Here is a 17,572-nt window from a genome sequence, read left to right as displayed (position 1 = left end):
CCCCTCCACTTTTCAGTGGGAAAACTGAAGCTCTCCCTGCAAAGAGACCCCTGCCAAGCTTCCCAGAGCATCCCCACAGCAACGGGCTTGCCAAAACCCTGCGTGTCCAGCCCACTTGAGATATTGTGCATTTTCTTCTGATCCCTCTTTTGAGAGATGGCTTCAAAAATGTCAGCTGAGAGCCTCTACAGGAATGCTCTTACAGGATGGGGAATGGGAGCCTGTTTACAATATCCCCTGGTGTACCATGAGGGATGGATTCAAGGAGGGTCAGCCCAGGATGCCCTGCCCAGGTCTCAAAAAACATCTTTAGGCATGTGCTGAGACTTGGGAGATCTCCTGCTGTGAAACCCCACAGCTGCTGGAATAGGAAGAATCTTTGCTGGCCTTGAACCAGCAAGAAAAAAGCCTGGCAGCATCCTTGGGGTGGGCATGGAAGGGCAAGCTGCTTTTGGGGTGGGGAGGCTCAGCAGGACAAGGGCTGAGTTTGGGGACTGTTTGGGATGTGCCCATAAGCAGTATGGCTTCTGATCCTAGAGTGAGGATGCCCAGGGGGCTCCCTTGGCCCCAGGGGATGCCTTGGATTCAGGACCACACTTGGAGCATCCTTCCTTATACTGCTCTGGACCAACTCAGCATCCCAGGCTGGGGGGGCAGCAAACCCAACTCTCACCCCCCAACCCATGTGTCCCTGTTTCTATTCCCCTGCCCACACCACACCCTCCCTCTCCGAATCAGAGTGAGCCTGTAAATGGCAATTCATTCACTTTAATTGGTTATTTAAGCTCAGTGGGCGGGTGCTGCTCTCACCAGGGCAGCCTCTGCCCTCTCCAGTCCCAGAAGGTGCCATTGCTGGTGGCCGAGAGCTGGGCCAGCAGCTGCAGGACGCCCCGCACGCTCTCCTCCTCCGTCACTGGGCCCTGCCGCACCCAAGGGCAAGGGACAAAGTGAGCCTAGATTCTTCATCCCAACACCCCCAATCCCACCCATGGTATGGTGGAATGCCAGCTCTGGCTGGGTTGGTTTGGGAGCAGCTGAAGATGCTTTAGCAGCCAAGGTATGTGGCCTTGCACAAATTGATTGTCCTTCATTTGAGTGCTGTAAAGATGGAGGTTAATTTTTTCGTTCCCCCTTAAAAAGTGACACTTTTGTCAGCCAGATCAGGGTAAGGGACAGCTGAGTGCAGGACCGGGGTGCCCTCTGCTGACACTCGACCAGGATGGGAAAGGAAATACAAGGGAAGAAATTGGATGGTTTTGGGGGAGAGCCTGGAATTCTCCCTTTGCTGTGGTGGCACAGCCACTGTGGGACCAAGGGACTGCACGGGTGTGGGTGCCCAGGGAAGGGATGTCCACGGGAAGGAATGTCTGTGGAAGGGATGCTTCTGGGAAGGGGTGTCTTTGGGAAAGAATGATCCTGAGAAGGGATGTTCATGGGAAGGGGTGGCCTTGGGAAGAGGTGGCCTTGGGAAGGGATGCTCCTGGGAAATGATGCCCCCAGGAGTGGATGCCCGTGGGACCTTCTTGAGTTAGCATGCCATGCACCTCCCATCACTCACCATCCCCTGTTCCAAGGGAGGTGTCACATGTCCAGGGTCCACAGACACGCAGAGGATCCCTCTGCTCCCATACTCCAGGGCCAGGCACTTTGTGAGCATGTTCAGAGCAGCCTGGGAGGACAAATTCCCCACCTTACCATCACGATCTGGCAATGCCATGGCCAGTGGTGGGGGGAATCCCACAGGAGGTGGCCCCCAAATTCCTCCCCATCCTCCTGCTGGTGGTACCTTGCTGCAGCGGTAGCAGATGTCCTGCCTCTCCTCCCAAGCCTCCGCAACCTCGATGGAACCCAGGATGCTGGAGATGTTGATGATGGCAGCTCTGCTGCAGCTCATCTCATGCTGCCCTTGGGCCTCAGCAGCTTCCTTCAGCAGGGGCAGGAAGGCCTGCAGGGGATGGGATCTTAGGCATCACCACCCTCTTCTTCCCTATTCCCAGCGTCTGGGTCAGGGGCTGACTGTGTCCTCACCTGGCTTGTCTGCAGGGGCCCGATGGTGTTGGTGGTGTAGACGAGGCTCATGTTCTCTGCTGTCTCGGTGGCCAAGGTGCTGCGGCGCGTGGTGCCGGTGTTGTTAATCAGCAGGTTGAGGCCAGCACTTCCCACCTCCTCCCGCACCTTCCTGACTGCTGCCTTGATGCTGTTGGGGTCTGTCACATCTGCAAGGAGACAGAAGGGTTTGGGCACAGGCTGGTGGCCACAAGCCTGACAAGGTGCTGTAGGTCATGGCAGGAGGCAACTCCCAACCACTGACCATCCTCCTGGTCCCATCATGACCTGGTTGAGCTGAGCCAAACTGAGGGATTCGCCTGCTTGGTGGCATTTCCTGGAGCCACCCACGGTCGCAATTAAATCCTGAGAAGCTTCATCCCCTTCCCGCCCCAGCACTTACCTAGAGGCAGGATCACGACGTTGGGAAAGCCCAAAGCCATCTCATTGACAGCCTGTATGGAGAAAGCAGGGGGAGGGGGTCATGTGGGGAAGCTCCCTGGGGGGGACCCTGCACCGTGCTGGGGTGGGAACAGGGTGGCCCCTCATGTCACAGCCGACAGGTTAAAACGAGATCCAGTGGGAGCGATTTGGGGTGAGTCACTGCTTCTAGAAGCAGCCTGAAAGCTCCCAGCAGCAATGCCCCTGGCACAGGGGCTGCCAGCAACCCCCCCAGCACTTCCCATCATGCACATACCTGCGCCAGGAGGTGCAAAAAAAATTAAATACATACACATTTAATATATATATATAGCTATTTTTAGTGTTTAATACATATCTATGTATTTTTGTTATATATACATACATACATATATATATATATGCATGCGTTTTTCAGTGCCGTTCATTGTGCAGGATGCTGGCACTCAACCTCCCAGTTCTAGGTGGGATGGTGGCAGCCCCAGGCACCATCCCAGAGCTGACTCCCTCCTGTCCCCCCACGCCAGTGCCCTCCCTACCTTGCCCTGGGGGTCCAGGCAAGCAGCGAAGAGGTGCTGAGGTGGGCTGGGCTGCTCCAGCAACCCCTTCAGCAGCCCCAGGCCCAGCCCCCCATCGCAGCCGGTCAGCAGGACACTGCTCACACGGAGTCCCTCCATCCCCACTGCTCTCCACAGCCGGTTGTGCCGCCCCAGTGAGGTTTGGCAATCGGCCTCAATAATCTGGGAGGTGGCAACGCTGTGGGTGCTGCTGGGATGGGTGGAGGTGGGGGGCACCGCCTGCACCTCCTCTTCTGGAGGGGATGGGGCAGCAGGATGCTCTTCTGCATCCCAGGGTCACCCATCACCTTGACCATGGGGTTTTCTCGCTCCTCCATACCCCGCAACTACCATCCCCCTCCAGCTATGGGAATCCCAAAAGGGTGATGGGACCTTCCCAGCTGTCCCCCATCACCGGGGTGACCCCAGGGAACCAGAACATCCATAGGAGCGCAGGCAAGGCTATTAATTACAGTACAACCTTTATTAATACTGGAATCTTCACAGTGCATTCGTTACTTGTAGCAGTGACTATGGAAAACGGGGGAGGGGGGGAAAGAGGGGAATTACCACCAGAAAAAAAAAAAAAAAGGAAAGAGGGAATGAAAGAAAGAGAAAGAAACTTGGCAGAGGAACAGGGAGAGGGGAAGCGGCGGCAGAGGCGGGAACACGAGGAGGGAAAATAAATTAAAAAAAGAGAAAAGAATAAGGACCAAGTTAACAACAGCACCAGAAAAGTTACTTCAGTCAAAAGACAGGTCAGTTTTTTTTCTTTTCCAAGGAATTTTTGTTTTCTGTACAAAATAAGAGACCCCCACCCCCTCCCTCAAACCCAAACATTTGTCACTTGGCATCAGCGGTTCTGGGCAGGAGAAGGGGAAAGGGGGAGAACTAAATTGTTATTCCTAACGGGGAGGGCTGAGGGGGCTGCGATGCGACAGACAGCGGGGGGGCGGGGGGTATGTACAGCGGGGGCTGGGGGGTTGTGCTTTCCTCCAGCTGCCGGCAGAAATCAGCTGCTTTGCCTGGGGGTCTGAGTCAAACCTCCTGTGCCTGGACCCACCTCCGAGAGGACCCTGCACTTGGCCTGTGAGTGCTGAGTGGTTTGGAGGGGTTCCCAGTGATCCTTGTGAGGGGGGCGGGCAAAGAGGAGGTTCAGCATCCTCAGTCCCTGCACCCTGGTGTCCCCCCAAGACAGAGGGGACTGCAGTGCCGCTACCCCCCTGCCCTGCCTGCCCCCCCATCCCCCAATTCTTCTTCCCCCCCGGCACCCCCAGCCCATTGCTTCTGCCCCCTGAAATGAGGCTGAGCTGTGTTGGCCCCAACCAGGCAGCTGGGGGGAATGGGGCCAGGGCCCCCACTCCTGGTGCTCCTGGTGCTCCGTGGCTCCTGCCACGGCCCTGCTGGCACCGTCCTCTCCTGCTGTGGCTGGGGCCACCCACCTGCGTCCGGGGGAAAGAAAACAGAGAGGAAAGGGAAAGCAAGAGGGGAAAAGGAGAAGAGAAACAAAGGGAAAGAGGTGAAAAAAAGGAAAGGAGAAAAAGAGGAAAATAGAAGGGAGGTGAAAAAGAGTTAAAAAGAAAGGAAAAGAGGAAAAGAAGAGGAAAAGAAGAGGAAAAGAAGAAAAATGGGAAACTGAAGAAAATAAGAAAAAGAGAAGGAAAAGCTACATAGAAGAACAAAAGAAAAAAATCAAAAGAAGAAAGCAGAAAAAATAAAACAGGCAAAAGAAGAGGAGAAAAGGAGAAAAAGAGGAGAAAGAGGGCCAAAGAGAGAGCATGTGAAGGAGGGATGTAGGGAGAGGGCAGGGCAGGAGGAGACAGAAGGGCAGGAAGCAGGGGGCACCGGGGAAGGATGGGGCAGCGGGTGCCGGCGGGTGGGGGCTCCCGGGGAGGCGCAGCGGTTGCCCCTGATCCATCGGCCGTGGCGGGCACGTCCCTGCTGGCCGGGGCGTCATCACGATATCCGCGGGGCCGACCTGTCATTGGTGACGGTCCTGCGCAGGCGCACCCCACGCCGGATGGCCACCAGCATGTCTTCGGCCGGGGGGTCCATGGAGGCCGCGGGGGGCGGCGCGGGGGTCTCCTCGCTGGGGCCGGACCCCACGAGGGCGGTGGGGAAGGGGAACTGGCCTTCCCCCAGGGCGTGGGCACCGGCCACCAGCTCCCCGATCTTCTCCACCAAACTATGCCGGTTGGCAGCCAACTGTTGGTCCTCCTCTTCCTCAGTGGAGAGGTGCTGGCCGGTCCCGGGGTAGACAGAGATCTCCATGGCACCGCCACCCCAGGCAGTATTGGGAAGGCTCAGCCGCTTGGGCGAAGCTTTGGCAAAATCCAGGGGGTTCGGAGAGGCGTCATCAGCGTAGAAGACGCACTCTTCACTGCCCACCCGTGTAGGGCCGGCATAGCCAGGGGAGTCGGGCACTGTGGGGGTCTTCACGGGGACAATGGGGGGTCGGATGGGGATGGGGCCAGCATTGGAGAGCGTACGGCGGACCGAGGGCTTGGTGGAGGGTGTGCGGCGGATGGTGGCCACTCCTGGGGTGGTGCCGGCTGGCAGGTTGGTGCCGGTAGGCAGCCCGGCGGTCGAGGCAGGACGCTTGGTCTGGATCATCCGCCGGTAGTTCTGGGCGATGTTGCTGTTGCGCGGGATGGTGGAGGACTTGTCGAAGTCACTCTGGGGGTCACACTCCACGTCACCGTTCACCGAGTAGCAGTCGTAGTCGGAGCCTGGGGAGGGAGCAGCACCATCAGTGTGGCTGGGGGGGCAGTGGGTTGCCAAGCCCAACCATGCCACCAAAGCCAGCCCCAGCCACCTCCATCACAGCTCAACAACAACCAAATTCAACTGCCATGATCGTGACACAACCACTACTGTCCCAGTCATTGCTGGCACAACATGCTCAGCATCAAACCCAAACATCACCATCGGAAGGCAACCACAATCACCCCAACCATCACACTGAAATCACAACCAAGCCCAGCTGTCACCATTGCAACCACCACAGCCAGAGGCATCACAACATGATCACAGCCAATTTCCACTGCCACCACAATGTGCTCATAACTGGCTCAGCCATCATCATGCCAACATGATGACAAATGTGGTTATTTGATCTCCAGCTACCAACTCTGTTGCCATCACCTACCATCTGCCACCACCTCCACCTGTACTCAGACTCTGTGCACAGACACATCACCACAAACCATCACCTGTTATGGCACTTCCTGGCACAACTGTACCCACTGAGCCCCAGCTAACACCCAAATAACCAGGAAAAGCTGTGGTTATTTGTGGCACCCCACTGGCCCCTACACAGTATGACTACAGGCTGATGCTACGACACCCAGAGCACACACAGATGTGCCCCAGGACCACCAAAGCCTCTGCTGTCCCCTTCCCCACTCTAAGTGCAATTTCAGGTGGTTCTAGGTACCCCCAGTGCGGGTACCTTGAGAAGGGATGGTGTCCTCGGAGCAGGAGGGGGTGGTGGTCTGCGTGCTGTAGCCACTGGAGTACTGCAGTGAGTCCCGGCTGCTCTTCTGGTGCTCCAAGCTCAGCCCACGGGTCAAGACCATGGCCAGGTCGCTGGCGGCAGGGGACACCTCCTCCCCATGCTGTGGGGGCAAGGGGCACTGTCAGCACCCTGGTTCCTCTCTTGGGAGCCCCCAGGAGCCCCCCACCTCTGTGCCCTCCCTGCCGCAGCCAGTACCTTGGCAGCAATTGTAGCTGGTGACATCCGGGGCCTGGGAGCATCCTCGCTGCCGATGCCTGGGTACCCACCAGCAGGAGAGCCCATCTCGGCTTCCCGCAGGTGCTCCACGCGGTCCTTGCGCCGCTGCAGGGTAGGGACCACCGGCTGGTCATAGGGGCTGGCCTTGGACCAGTCCTGCAATGGGCAAGGCATGCGGTTCATGCTGGTGACACCGGGACCAGGAGTGGGACAGGAGGGGTCTCAAGCTGATGTCCCCTGACGCCATGAAGATTTTTTGCCTTTTCTTTTATACCCCTGTTACACCTTTTTTACAACTTCTGTATTTTTAGTGCTTTCTGCCTACATTCTTGGATTTGTTTGTCAAGCTGAGAGGCTAAACATTTTAGAAGCTTCGTAGGTAGAGGATAGTGTGCCCCAGACCCCAAGGTCCTCTCCAGAACACATTCTGTAAACTAAGATAGAACCATCCAGGGGAAGGTTCCTTGGGGAAGGGGGCTCATTCAAGCCTCCCATTGGGGAATTTTTGATAGATATGCTAATTAGTAACACCTATAATGTTATACCAGACATTTTGGGGGTGTGCATTGCAGTGTGCATTTCGGTGCATTTGACCTGGACGTGTGCACCTAAGGAGCCTTAAAACAAATACCAAGGTAAAACCCTTTTCCCCTTCTAACCCTGTTTGACTCTTGATTTTAAGACCAGGAAAAGGCACCACCCCATGTCAAGCCACGGGTGCTGCTCAGGATGCTCTGCCCCATGCAGGAAGGGAAAGGAGGGTCTGAGGGCTGAACCCCATGAAGGGAGGGGGGAACCACGTGTGAAATACAACCCTGGTGGGATGGCAAGGACTAACCGAGGTGGGGGAGCTGCACTCGCTAACTGACTGGCAGGTTTCGGAGGCCTCTGAGGACGCCGAGCTGGAGGACTTCTGCTGTGCCGTGCCGAGCCGAGAGCCGGAGGGGAAGAGAAGAGGCAGTTAGCAAGCAAAGCCAGAGCCATCACCCTGGTTAGAGCTGAACCCACAGCTCCCCTGGCTAAGCGAGGCCCACAGCCCTCCTCCCCTCTGGCAGCGGATGCAGGATGGCGAGCAGGATGCAACCTTGGCAGCAGGGTCAAGAACTGGGATGATGCACTGCCCCAACCCTTCCCCCTTCTCACCCCAAGCCATGCGGAGCCAACAGGTATTTTGGGGAATGGGGACCTTGCTGGGTTGGTGATGTCAGGTTAGCATGGACAGGTGGGAATGGCAGCTCCCTGGGGATCCTGGACATCCTTGGCACTGGGGATGGTGCAGCATGAAGGGGAAGCTTTGTTCCATGCTGCCTGGTGGGTGACTGGCACAAACTGGGTATTATGGGGCTGCAGTGATTGGGAAACACCCTGTTCTCCTGGCATGGGGAAGGGGATACCTGTACCCCGTCCCTGGGGGAATTCATGGATGGGGTTCTCTGCCGTGTGGCCCATGATACCCCCAAGTATGGCAGGCACTCTCAATATTCCCAATATTTATTTCCCATGATGTCAACACAGCTGGAAATACTCCTGAGGGTGGGTCTCATCACCTCTGCACTGGACCCTTGTGTCCCACCCAGCACCACCCACCCATTCTATGATAGGGGAAACTGAGGCACAGAGGTGGGCAGCACTGACCACCCTCCCCTCACCTGGCTGGTGATGTCCGAGGGCATGGGGGAAGGTGGTTTGGAATAAGCGGCGTCCTGGGAGATGAAGCCGGAGTCGTGGGAGGAGACGCTGGAGAGGCGGGTGGCGGCGGCGGGGGGCTGCGCCAGGCTGCGGTAGCGATAGGTGGAACTGGGTGAGCAGGTCTGAGCCCCGCCGGGCCACGCCATGCCACCCTTGGCACTGCTAACGCTGCTGGGGGGGCGCCGGGGGGACGGGGACACGCCGGTGGGGAGGACAAAGGAAGGAAAAGAGAATTTAAGACAGAGGTTTGGAGGTGGCAGGATGGACAGTGCCCTGCCACACACCACAACCTGGGGAAACTGAGGCATGTATGGTCCTCCTGGGGTGTCCCTTCTCCTCCTGGGGTGGCCCTGTGGCAGGGAACAGGCTGGGGGACATGACAGAGGTGCTATGCTTGCCCTCAGACCCTCATGCACAGCTCACATCGTCCCCAAACCCCAAAGGACAGGGCATGTGTCAGGCCCCCATCCTGCCCCATAGATCCGCCAGCCCTGCCCAGTGCACCAAGACCAGTTCCTCCATATTAATGGGAGCCACCTGCCCATATGGACATGAGAAGGTGGACATGCACCTTGTGAGCATCCCCAAAGGCCGTAAGCATCATCAGCCCACTGGGGTTAACGAAGAGGGCTGGATTTCCTGGCTGTGGTTGGGTGTGGAGCCCACCCCACCATACCTGCACATGCTGGACTTGCGGGAGCTGGAGCTGCTGGGTGAGGACGGGGGTGTCTGGTAGGACCAGCTGTAGTCAGAGCCCTTCAGGTCCTTGATCACCTGTAGGAAAGATGGGGTCTAAGTCCCCACAAAGATGCTCCCCCACTCCCCTGACCCCTGGCTCAGCCCTGCTGACCTGCTCACTGGCGGGTGGCAGCTTGTGGGGCTCAGCAGTGAGCACCACCAGGTCCTCGATGATGCCCTGCAGGTGGGTGATCTCTCCCAGCATGGGTGAGCTCCCCATTCTGGGGGACAGACAAGAGGGAGCATCAGCACCCACTGGGCACAGGAACAACCCCCGACCCTCTTCGGTCCCCAGCACTACACCACCACCGGGCTGCAGGAAGGTGATGAAGGTGCAGAAGCGGCCCCGCTCCTCGATGAGGGCTTTGCGGACCGCCTGCTTCTCTGTCTCCTCCAGCAGCAGGTACATGTCATTGACGTCCTGCAGTGCATTGTCCAGCTGGGGCTGCAGGTCCCCCTTCCCTGAGAGATGGGGCACTGTCAGCACTGGGCTTCCCTGCCACCCTCCCCAGTCTGCTGGTGGTCCCACTGCCAAGCTGAGGCCATTCCCCCAGCTTGGGGACATCACCCCATCCTCACACTCCAGCAGATACCACAAGTCTCCCACTGTGCCCATATCCCTGGAAGGTCGAGGAGCACCCTCACCCCACAGCAGCCCTGGGCAGGGGTCTCCTCTGCCATGCCATCCCCATCCCTGGCACTTGGGACCAGGGGACCCCTTGGGCTGTCACACGGTGGGGCTGGCATCGCCTCAGGATGTGGGGTGCAGGCTAAGCTAAGCTAAAAGCAAGGTGAGGGTGGGAACAGGGAGCGGATGGATGGACGGACAGACAGAGGCTGGGGAGACTGGGGGGAGTAGATGAGGAAGCAGAGAGGGGGCCGGTGGTGGGGGGCAGCGGTTCACTTACCAAGTAGCTCTACAGGAAGGATGTGGAGGGGAGGGAAGAGAGAAGGAGACAGAGAAAACGTGTGAAAAGAGGCCGAAGGCTGGGGCGCATGCCCCGCCTCCCCACCACCCCCAGGGCCATGCTGGCACCTCCCTTTCTGCAGGGGGGCAGCAGGACCCCCCCTAGTGCCCACCCCCGGTTGGCAGTGCCACAGCCGGGATACCTGCCCTGGCTGGGGGTGCTGCGGAGGGGCTGGTGGGGGCACCCCCCAGGAGACCCCCCCCCCTCACCTTTGCGAGCCTTTTTCTGGAGCTTGAGGGTGTCAGAGGACTTTTTCTTGATCTCATGGCGTGCTCGCTTGTACTCTGGGGGCACAGAAGTGCTGTCAGAGGGGACCCCTGCCCAGCAGTGCAGCCACCCTGCACGGATCCATCCTGTCCCCCTCATACCTTTTGCATGGTCCTTGTCCAGCTGGTTGGCAGTTTTCTTCCAGTCCTCAATCCTGTCCTGCAAAGGGTTTATCAGGCTCTCCATGAGGGCGCTGGAGCAGGGAGAGAGATGCAGAGAGTGTCGAGAGCGCCGGAGCCAGTGGGGAGCCATTCCCCATCCCAGGCCCAGCCCACACCCAGAATCTCCTTCTTCAGTGAGGGATGAGCCCGGCCAGGCTGTGTCACCAACACCTGTGGGTTTGGAGGCAAAGCTGATCCTGGTCCCACTTACTTGGTGAACTGCCGGAGCTTGGCCTCGATGCTGCGGTGCCGCATGCACATCCGGCGTCAGCGCCGAGCCAATGTCCCTCGTGGCACCTGGTGGGGAGCAAAGCGCCGCTGGCAAGGGCAGGGACGCCCCCACACCAGTCCCAGCCAGTTTGTACAGTGGGAGCAGGGTGGCTCATGACAGGGATGATCAGTGCGGGATGCACTGGGCATGGAACACTTTGGGTTAGGGGGGTGGTTGTTTTTTCCCACGACAAATCCACAAAAATAAATAATGATCAATAATACATGAAACACTAAATATCTGTTCTGGAGGTTTTGAACCCACTCCCATTTTTTCCTGGATCGTCTTTAATTTGGCACTGGGGGATCAAAGAAGGGAAGGGATGAGGTACCCTGGCTTAGTTCCAGGCAATCAGCTCTGTCCCACACCTCCAGGCACAATCCCGAGAGAATAAAAAGGGAGTCCAAATTCCTCGGGGGGGATATTTGCCAGCAGCAGAAAGCAGGAGCATCCTTTTTAGGTGAAACCGCTGTTAACTCTGAAGCCTAAGGATGGCCACATGGTGGCAGTGCTGCTGGCAAATCCCAGGAAAACCAGCAATCAAAAATCCTTGGGTGCAAACTAAGGCGACATTCAGCCTTTCTCTCCCCTAAAAAGCCTCCAAAGACACCCTCTCACCCTTTTGCAGGAGTGTTGGACGGCCCCCTCAGTCCCCAGTGCTACGGAAATAGGGAAACCCATGGGCCAGAGCCTTCTCCTGCACTGGGGTTGTCTCCTAATCAGCTCCTAATGCTCTTATCCAGCTCCCTGCTTGCTCCTAATCTGATTCTCATGCACTGTGTGCAACGGGCAGCAAGCCAGCCCCCCCCCCCCAACCCAGTGGCCTCAGTTTCCCCCATGCTGCTGCTCTGCTTCCCACCCCCCTCCAAAAAGCTCTGCAGGTCTATAGCAGCACTACAAGTGACGCTGACTCCTGTTGTGTCTGGTCCCCAGCTGTCCCCAGCATCGCCCCTGTGCCTCCCCCCTTGCTTTTGGATGCCTGGGCTGGCAGGGAGGCTGGGGGAGCCCTAATCCCCCTGGTGCAGTGGGCTAGTGGGTTTGGAGGCAAAGCTGATCCTGGCTCAAGCTGCTGCCTCCATCTCCTCCTCCACCTCCTCCTCCTCCTCGCATGGCTCCAGATGGCCTGGATGCCGCCAGTCTGCAAACCAGCCCAGGACCATCTGCTTGGCAGAAGCAAGCGGTGGGAAGTGGCTCCTCGTTGCCAGCGGGCACCCGGAGAGGGTCCGGGGATCCTTCCCCTCACCCCCCAACAGTATGGGGGACCCCGCATGCAGCCTTGGCTCTTCAGTCACCTCCCTGTGTGAATTGTGGTTTGTCCCCAAAACAGTCGCGCTTGGACTCCTGAATTTCCCTCCAGTTAATTCCCTTCCCTGGAGACCCCCAGACCAGCCGGGACCCGCCCATGGAACTTCCCAGGTGGGTGCCAGGGACAAGGAGGGTGGATTGTGCATCCTGGGGAGCAGAGATGGGTGCAGGGGACCACGGCGTGGGGCTGAGCCACCTGAATGTCTCAGCCCCACCAGAAAATGTGGCTAAGCACCCATGGGTGGTGAGGAGCAGCACCCACGTGGGTGCCGACCTCCTTCCCTCTCCCCACTCTGCCTTTCCAATGCTGCTTCCCAGGGCATGCTCCACCTTGGTGCGGGAACAGGTTGGGCATCTCTCTGTGGATGGTGAAGCTGCTGCTTGAAGTCCACCCCAACAATGTGGGCAGGGGACACCCCACAGGGGACACTCACCACCTGTCCCCCTACCCAGACAAGCCTGGGGGCACCCGCCCCTAGGAGAGAGGACCCTACCTCGGGTGTTGGTGGCCATGTCGGCCACTTTCTGGAAGGCATCCAGGAAGGCAACTGCGGCCAGCACCGTGGTCCTGGGGAGGAGAGAGCGAGGGGGGAGCTCAGTGGGTGCGGGACACATTGGGATGTGCCAACGAGGAGGGGGGTGGCCCATGTACCACCCTGCCTTGGCCACTCACCTGAGCTGGGAGTGCAACTTGGTGGCCTTCGAGTTGAAATCCTCCCATATGGGGTAGGAGCTCTGCAAGGAGGAAGGGTGATGGTGAGAGACAGAGCCCCTCGCCCCCTACACCACTTCCCCAGACAGGGAAGGCCCCCCCTTCACTGGTGCAGAGACAGAGCAGCTCAACAGCTTCTCTGATGGCTAATAAAGGCCACAACCCTTTTCCCTCCTGTTTTTTTCCCTTTCCAGTCTGGCCACCCAAACTTATAGACTATGGAGACCTCAGGATTATGAGTGATCTCCTCCTCACAGGGGTCAAGGTAGGTTATTATAGGTTTGGAAATTTGAGGGGATGAAATGGAAAACATTTAAGACCCTGGCTAGCAGTAGAGGAGACACCCCCAGCTTCCCCACAAAGCACTGATTGGCCAAACCCGCCATCATGTGAGAGCTCTAGCCCCACAGCCAGGAGCCCCGTCCTCACCTCCCCTGAGCCCAAGGACTGACAGGGCAAGAAAGGGAGGTCGTGGGAAGTTTTGTGGGACAGGGACAGGGCACAGGTGCTTGGGAGGCCACCCCAGTGCTGTCTCAATGAGGCCACTCCAGTGCCATCCCAGCAAGGCCATCCGTGCAAGACCAGTCCCACTACCCTTGTGGTGAGGCTATTCCAGGGCTGTCCTGGTGCCACCATTCCAGTGAAGTCATCCCAGGGCATTCCCACTGCCACCATTCCAGTGAAGTCATCCCACGGCAGTCCCAGTGCCACCATCCCAGCGAGGCCATCCCAGGGCTGTGCTGGTGCCACCATCTCAGCGAGGCCATCCCAATGCCACCGTTCAACAAGGTCATCTCAAGCACTGTCCAGTGAAGCCAGTCCCAGTGATGCTTCAGAGATGCCAGTCCCAGTAGACCATGCTGGTGCCATTCCAGTGAGGCCTCTCCCAGTAATGCCAGCTGCAGCGCCATCCCAGCAAGGCCATCCTGGTGCCATCACAACAAGGCTGATTCTGATCCACCAGACAGCGAGGCTATCCCAGTGTCACCATCCCAGCAAGGTCGGTCCATGTTGTCCTGGTGAGGTTAATCCTGGTGCTGTCCTGACAAGGCCATCCCAGTGTCAGCCTTGTGTGCCCAGTACTGGTGCCATCATTCCAGTGAAGCTATGCAGGTGCCACCACCCTGGCAAGGTGATTCCAATGCTATTCCAGTGAAGCTGGTCCCAGTGCTACTGTCCCAGCAAAGCCATCCCAGTGGGGCCAGTCCTGGTGTCACCATCCTGGTGAAGCCATGCCAGTGCTGCCATCCTAGCAAGGTCAATCCTGGTGCTGTTGTCCCAATAACAAAATCCTGGTGCCATCCTGGTATTGCCATCCAATGGCAGTGATAGGCATCTTTAAACTCCCCTAGGACAGCCACCAGGGGACATGTACATCACCACACATCTCCATGGGCACTATGGCTTGGTGGCAGCCCTGGGGATGAGGTTTGCACTGAGGGGCATGGGACCAGCCTAGCATTGTTTTTGGGGACCATGAAAGCCACTATTTCTTCATGAGTCAGCAAAGAAAGAGTTTGAGGGTGCCACTTCACACACCACTTGTGGCAGTGCCCCGCTGGTTGTGGGTCCCCAGGGACTATCATTGCCAGAAGGCTGGGCCAACCATTCCTGGCTACTGTCCCCAGGCCACCTTCCTTGGCCACCCTGGGCAGGGGCAAGTGAGGCTCCCCTGTAGAAGGGAGCGGGTTGTGATGGCCCAAACCCCCTGTGATGCCAGCATGAGGAGGATGGGAAGAGGACAATGGGGACAAGGACATGCCAAGGTCACTCAGGGATGCCGAGCACGCGAGGAGAGGCAACAGGAATGAAGCCAGCTTGGGGACTGTCACCAACAAACAAATCCTCCCCACCACAGGCCAAGGGGTGCTGAAAAAGCCACCCACCACCAAAATAAGGTCCCTTTGCCCTCTGACCAGCACAGGGGTCCCAGCCATAGGACCATATGCACATCACTGCCCTTCAATGCTGGCAGTTTCTCAAGCAGAGAGTTACTTGTTCCCCAGTGCCCGTGCCAGGACACCCACGTGGCTGGGCGATGGGGACAGTGCACCCTCAACTTGGCCGGGGCGGTGCAGGGCACGAGCTGAGCCCCAGCTGTAGTGTGGTAGGGTTTTCCTTCTTCTTCATCATTTTTCTTTCATCTTTCCCACCTTCAAATGGCGTGAAACTGATTCCAGGCTGGTCTCCTCGGGTGAGGAGTTCCCAGTCCCACCGCATCCGGATGGTGCTGGGCATGTCACTGGGAGGTGACAGCTCTGGGCTGGCTTATCCCTTCTGAAGTCTCAGCAGGGGAATGGGGAAACTGAGGCAGGGGCTGCCCCCACCTCCCCCCTGGGAGTATAGGACTCAGCCTGACTCCTGTAGACTCCAGGAGGCTGCCTGGAGAGGGTGGCTGGGGTGAAGGCATTTGGGGGAGGGAGTTGATCACCCCAGCACCCGTTTCCCACCAGCCCTGGATCCCACTGCCCTGGGGGGAGCTGGGATTTTCTCCCTGGAGCTTTTCTCCCGGCCCTGAGCCAGAGTCCGGCTGCAGAGCCACCACTGCCCCTCGAAGGGGTTAATCTCCTTCTCAGCAATGGCTTTTATTTTTTTTTTTTTTATCCCCCCTCCCCTGCTTTGGCAATGACAGCATTGTCTGGACGGGTCTGCAGCATGAAGAGAGGAAGAGGAGGAGGTGGAGGAGGAAGAGAGCTTTTGCCTCCCAAAAATGACGAGGGCTAAACCCCACCGCTGGAGCTGGCTGTGGGAATTTCGGCCCCCCGAGATGAAGAAACATGGCTGGTCCCCCCTCCCCACTCAGCCCCTACTCAGAAATACCTCCCAGCATTTTTAATTTATTTTTTTTTGAATGAAAACAACAAAAAAAAAAGGTTTTTTTTTAAACATAGGCCCCATCCTGCTCTCAGAGAGGGTGGAGGCAATATCCTCTCCCCGGGTTAGGAAATGGGATCAAGGAGCTGGGAGACCTTTTTGTTCCATTGGTGTCAACCCCACTGGGTCCAGCAGAAATCCACCCTGGGCATGGGGGGGGGGGGGCAGGGACAAGGCGATGCCTGAAATGGGTGGCAATGCCGGTGTGGCGCCAGTGGTACCTGGCAAGGGGCACGTGATGCCTGGTCAGTGTCACCCAACAAGAGGGCTCCGGCACCCCCTGGGATGGATACAGGGCTGATACAGAGCCAGGATCCCCAGTATGGGCTCCAATGCCCAGCACAGGGCCCTGATGCCCATTATGGGATGGATGTGGGGCTCTGGCACCCAGTGCCATGCTCTGACACCCAATGTGAGACCTCGATGCCCGAATGGAGCTCTGATACCCAGTGAAGGATAACAGGGCAGATAGAGAGGCTTGCAACACCCAGAACGGCTCCGACAGCCACTGACGGATCTGGGGATGATGTGGGGCGCAATCCCCAGGATGGAGCTCCAGTATCCAACAGTGGATATAGAGCTGATGGGGGGCGCGATCTCCAGGGCTCTGATGCCCAACACAGAGCTCGATGCCCAGTAAGGGGCTGATGTGGTGGTTCTGGGCACGCCGTTGCCGGGCTCCGACAGCCGATGTGAGACCCCCACACTCGCTGCGGGGCTGGTGTTCGGGCTCCGATACCCGATGCGGGGTTCCAAGCCCCATCTCGAGGCCGGGCAGCAGAAGCCCCGGTACCCACCGCGGGACCGGCACCGGCGGCGCGGGGGCTGCGTGGGGAAGCCGGGTGATGGGGCGGTGGTGCGGGGGGAGCGCTGTCACGACAGCAAAACGGGGGTGCGGGGGTGGGGGGGACGTCCCCTACCTTCATGTCGTTGATGATGGCTTGGAAGAGGCCGCCGAGGGCTCCGCACTCCTTCTCCGCCGTCTCCATCGCGGCGCTGCGGCAGCCCGGGGCGGGCGGCGCCGCCGGGGGAGGCCGCGGCGGCGGGCCAGGCTCAGCGGCGGCGGGGGGGCGGGCGGCGCCCGGGCGGCGGCGGCGGCGGCGGCGGCGGGGGGGGCACAGCGGCGGAGCGGCGGCGGAGCCGGGCGGGGCATCGCCCCCCTGCCTCCTTCCCTCCCTCTCTCTCGCCCTCCGCGGGTGCTGCGCGGACCCGCCGCCCCCTGGCAGCGGCGCGGAGCGGGGCGCGGAGCGGAGCGGGGCGCGGGGAGCTCCGGCCCGGGGCGGCGGCGGGGGCGGGGCGGGGCGGGCGCTGCGCGGCACATGCGCCGCCCGCCGCGGGGCCGGGGGCTGCGGGCGGCGGGGGGGATGCTCGGTGTCAGCCCCAGGGATGCTTCGGGAGCGGCTGCGGGTAACCCGGAGGACGCGCAGGGATGACGGAGCGGGGGGCAGCCCCGGTGGTTCTCGGGGATGCTCCTGGGGGGGGGTCGGGGAGCAGCGCCGGCTGTCCCAGGACTACAGCGGAGGGAGACACGAGGGGTGCCTGGAAATGTGGGACTGGTGGGGCCAGCACAGGGATTTGCTCCGGAGGCGGCGGAGAAACCCCCAGGGATTATCTCGGGGTGCTGGGTGAGGAGCAGGAGAGCCCCAGGGAGTATGTGAGGACACTGCACTTGGAGATGCCATGGGATGGCCGAGGGCAGTCCCAGAGCTCTGGAGGTGCCGGGGGTGGATGCTGCGTCTCCCCAAAGGGTGTTTGACCCCCACTGCCTTCCTGACCCTCCAAGATGTGCTGGAGGCTGAAGTCCCTCCGCAGTACTTACACGACAGCTCTG

The 17,572-nt window shown here is 59.1% G+C and overlaps 2 protein-coding genes across 2 annotated transcripts; both read right to left on the bottom strand.

The window, feature by feature from the left end:
• Positions 1 to 752: 752 nt before the first annotated feature.
• On the bottom strand, positions 753 to 3,385 carry LOC116449834 (C-factor-like). Its single transcript, XM_032121736.1, has 6 exons — positions 3,006 to 3,385; positions 2,450 to 2,501; positions 2,029 to 2,216; positions 1,787 to 1,945; positions 1,559 to 1,669; positions 753 to 920 (listed from the first exon to the last, which is right to left on the bottom strand). Exons 1-6 carry the CDS (start codon positions 3,141 to 3,143, stop codon positions 807 to 809), a joined length of 762 nt encoding a protein of 253 aa, XP_031977627.1. The 5' UTR covers positions 3,144 to 3,385; the 3' UTR covers positions 753 to 806.
• A 101-nt stretch (positions 3,386 to 3,486) lies between these two features.
• On the bottom strand, positions 3,487 to 16,794 carry MTSS2 (MTSS I-BAR domain containing 2). The gene is given in 16 exon segments (XM_032121739.1): positions 3,487 to 5,752; positions 6,475 to 6,640; positions 6,736 to 6,912; positions 7,595 to 7,669; positions 8,406 to 8,616; positions 9,122 to 9,219; positions 9,296 to 9,404; positions 9,480 to 9,645; positions 10,092 to 10,100; positions 10,361 to 10,435; positions 10,520 to 10,611; positions 10,791 to 10,843; positions 10,845 to 10,876; positions 12,650 to 12,723; positions 12,829 to 12,890; positions 16,662 to 16,794. Coding segments are annotated over 16 exon segments (2,241 nt in total). The 5' UTR covers positions 16,731 to 16,794; the 3' UTR covers positions 3,487 to 4,979.
• Positions 16,795 to 17,572: the final 778 nt, after the last annotated feature.

This window comes from Corvus moneduloides, chromosome 12 (assembly GCF_009650955.1).
Source record: "Corvus moneduloides isolate bCorMon1 chromosome 12, bCorMon1.pri, whole genome shotgun sequence".
In the NCBI taxonomy this organism is placed as follows: domain Eukaryota; kingdom Metazoa; phylum Chordata; class Aves; order Passeriformes; family Corvidae; genus Corvus; species Corvus moneduloides.
The sequence above is the reverse complement of the archived record's forward strand: the minus strand, read 5'-3'. Positions and strand labels throughout refer to the sequence as shown.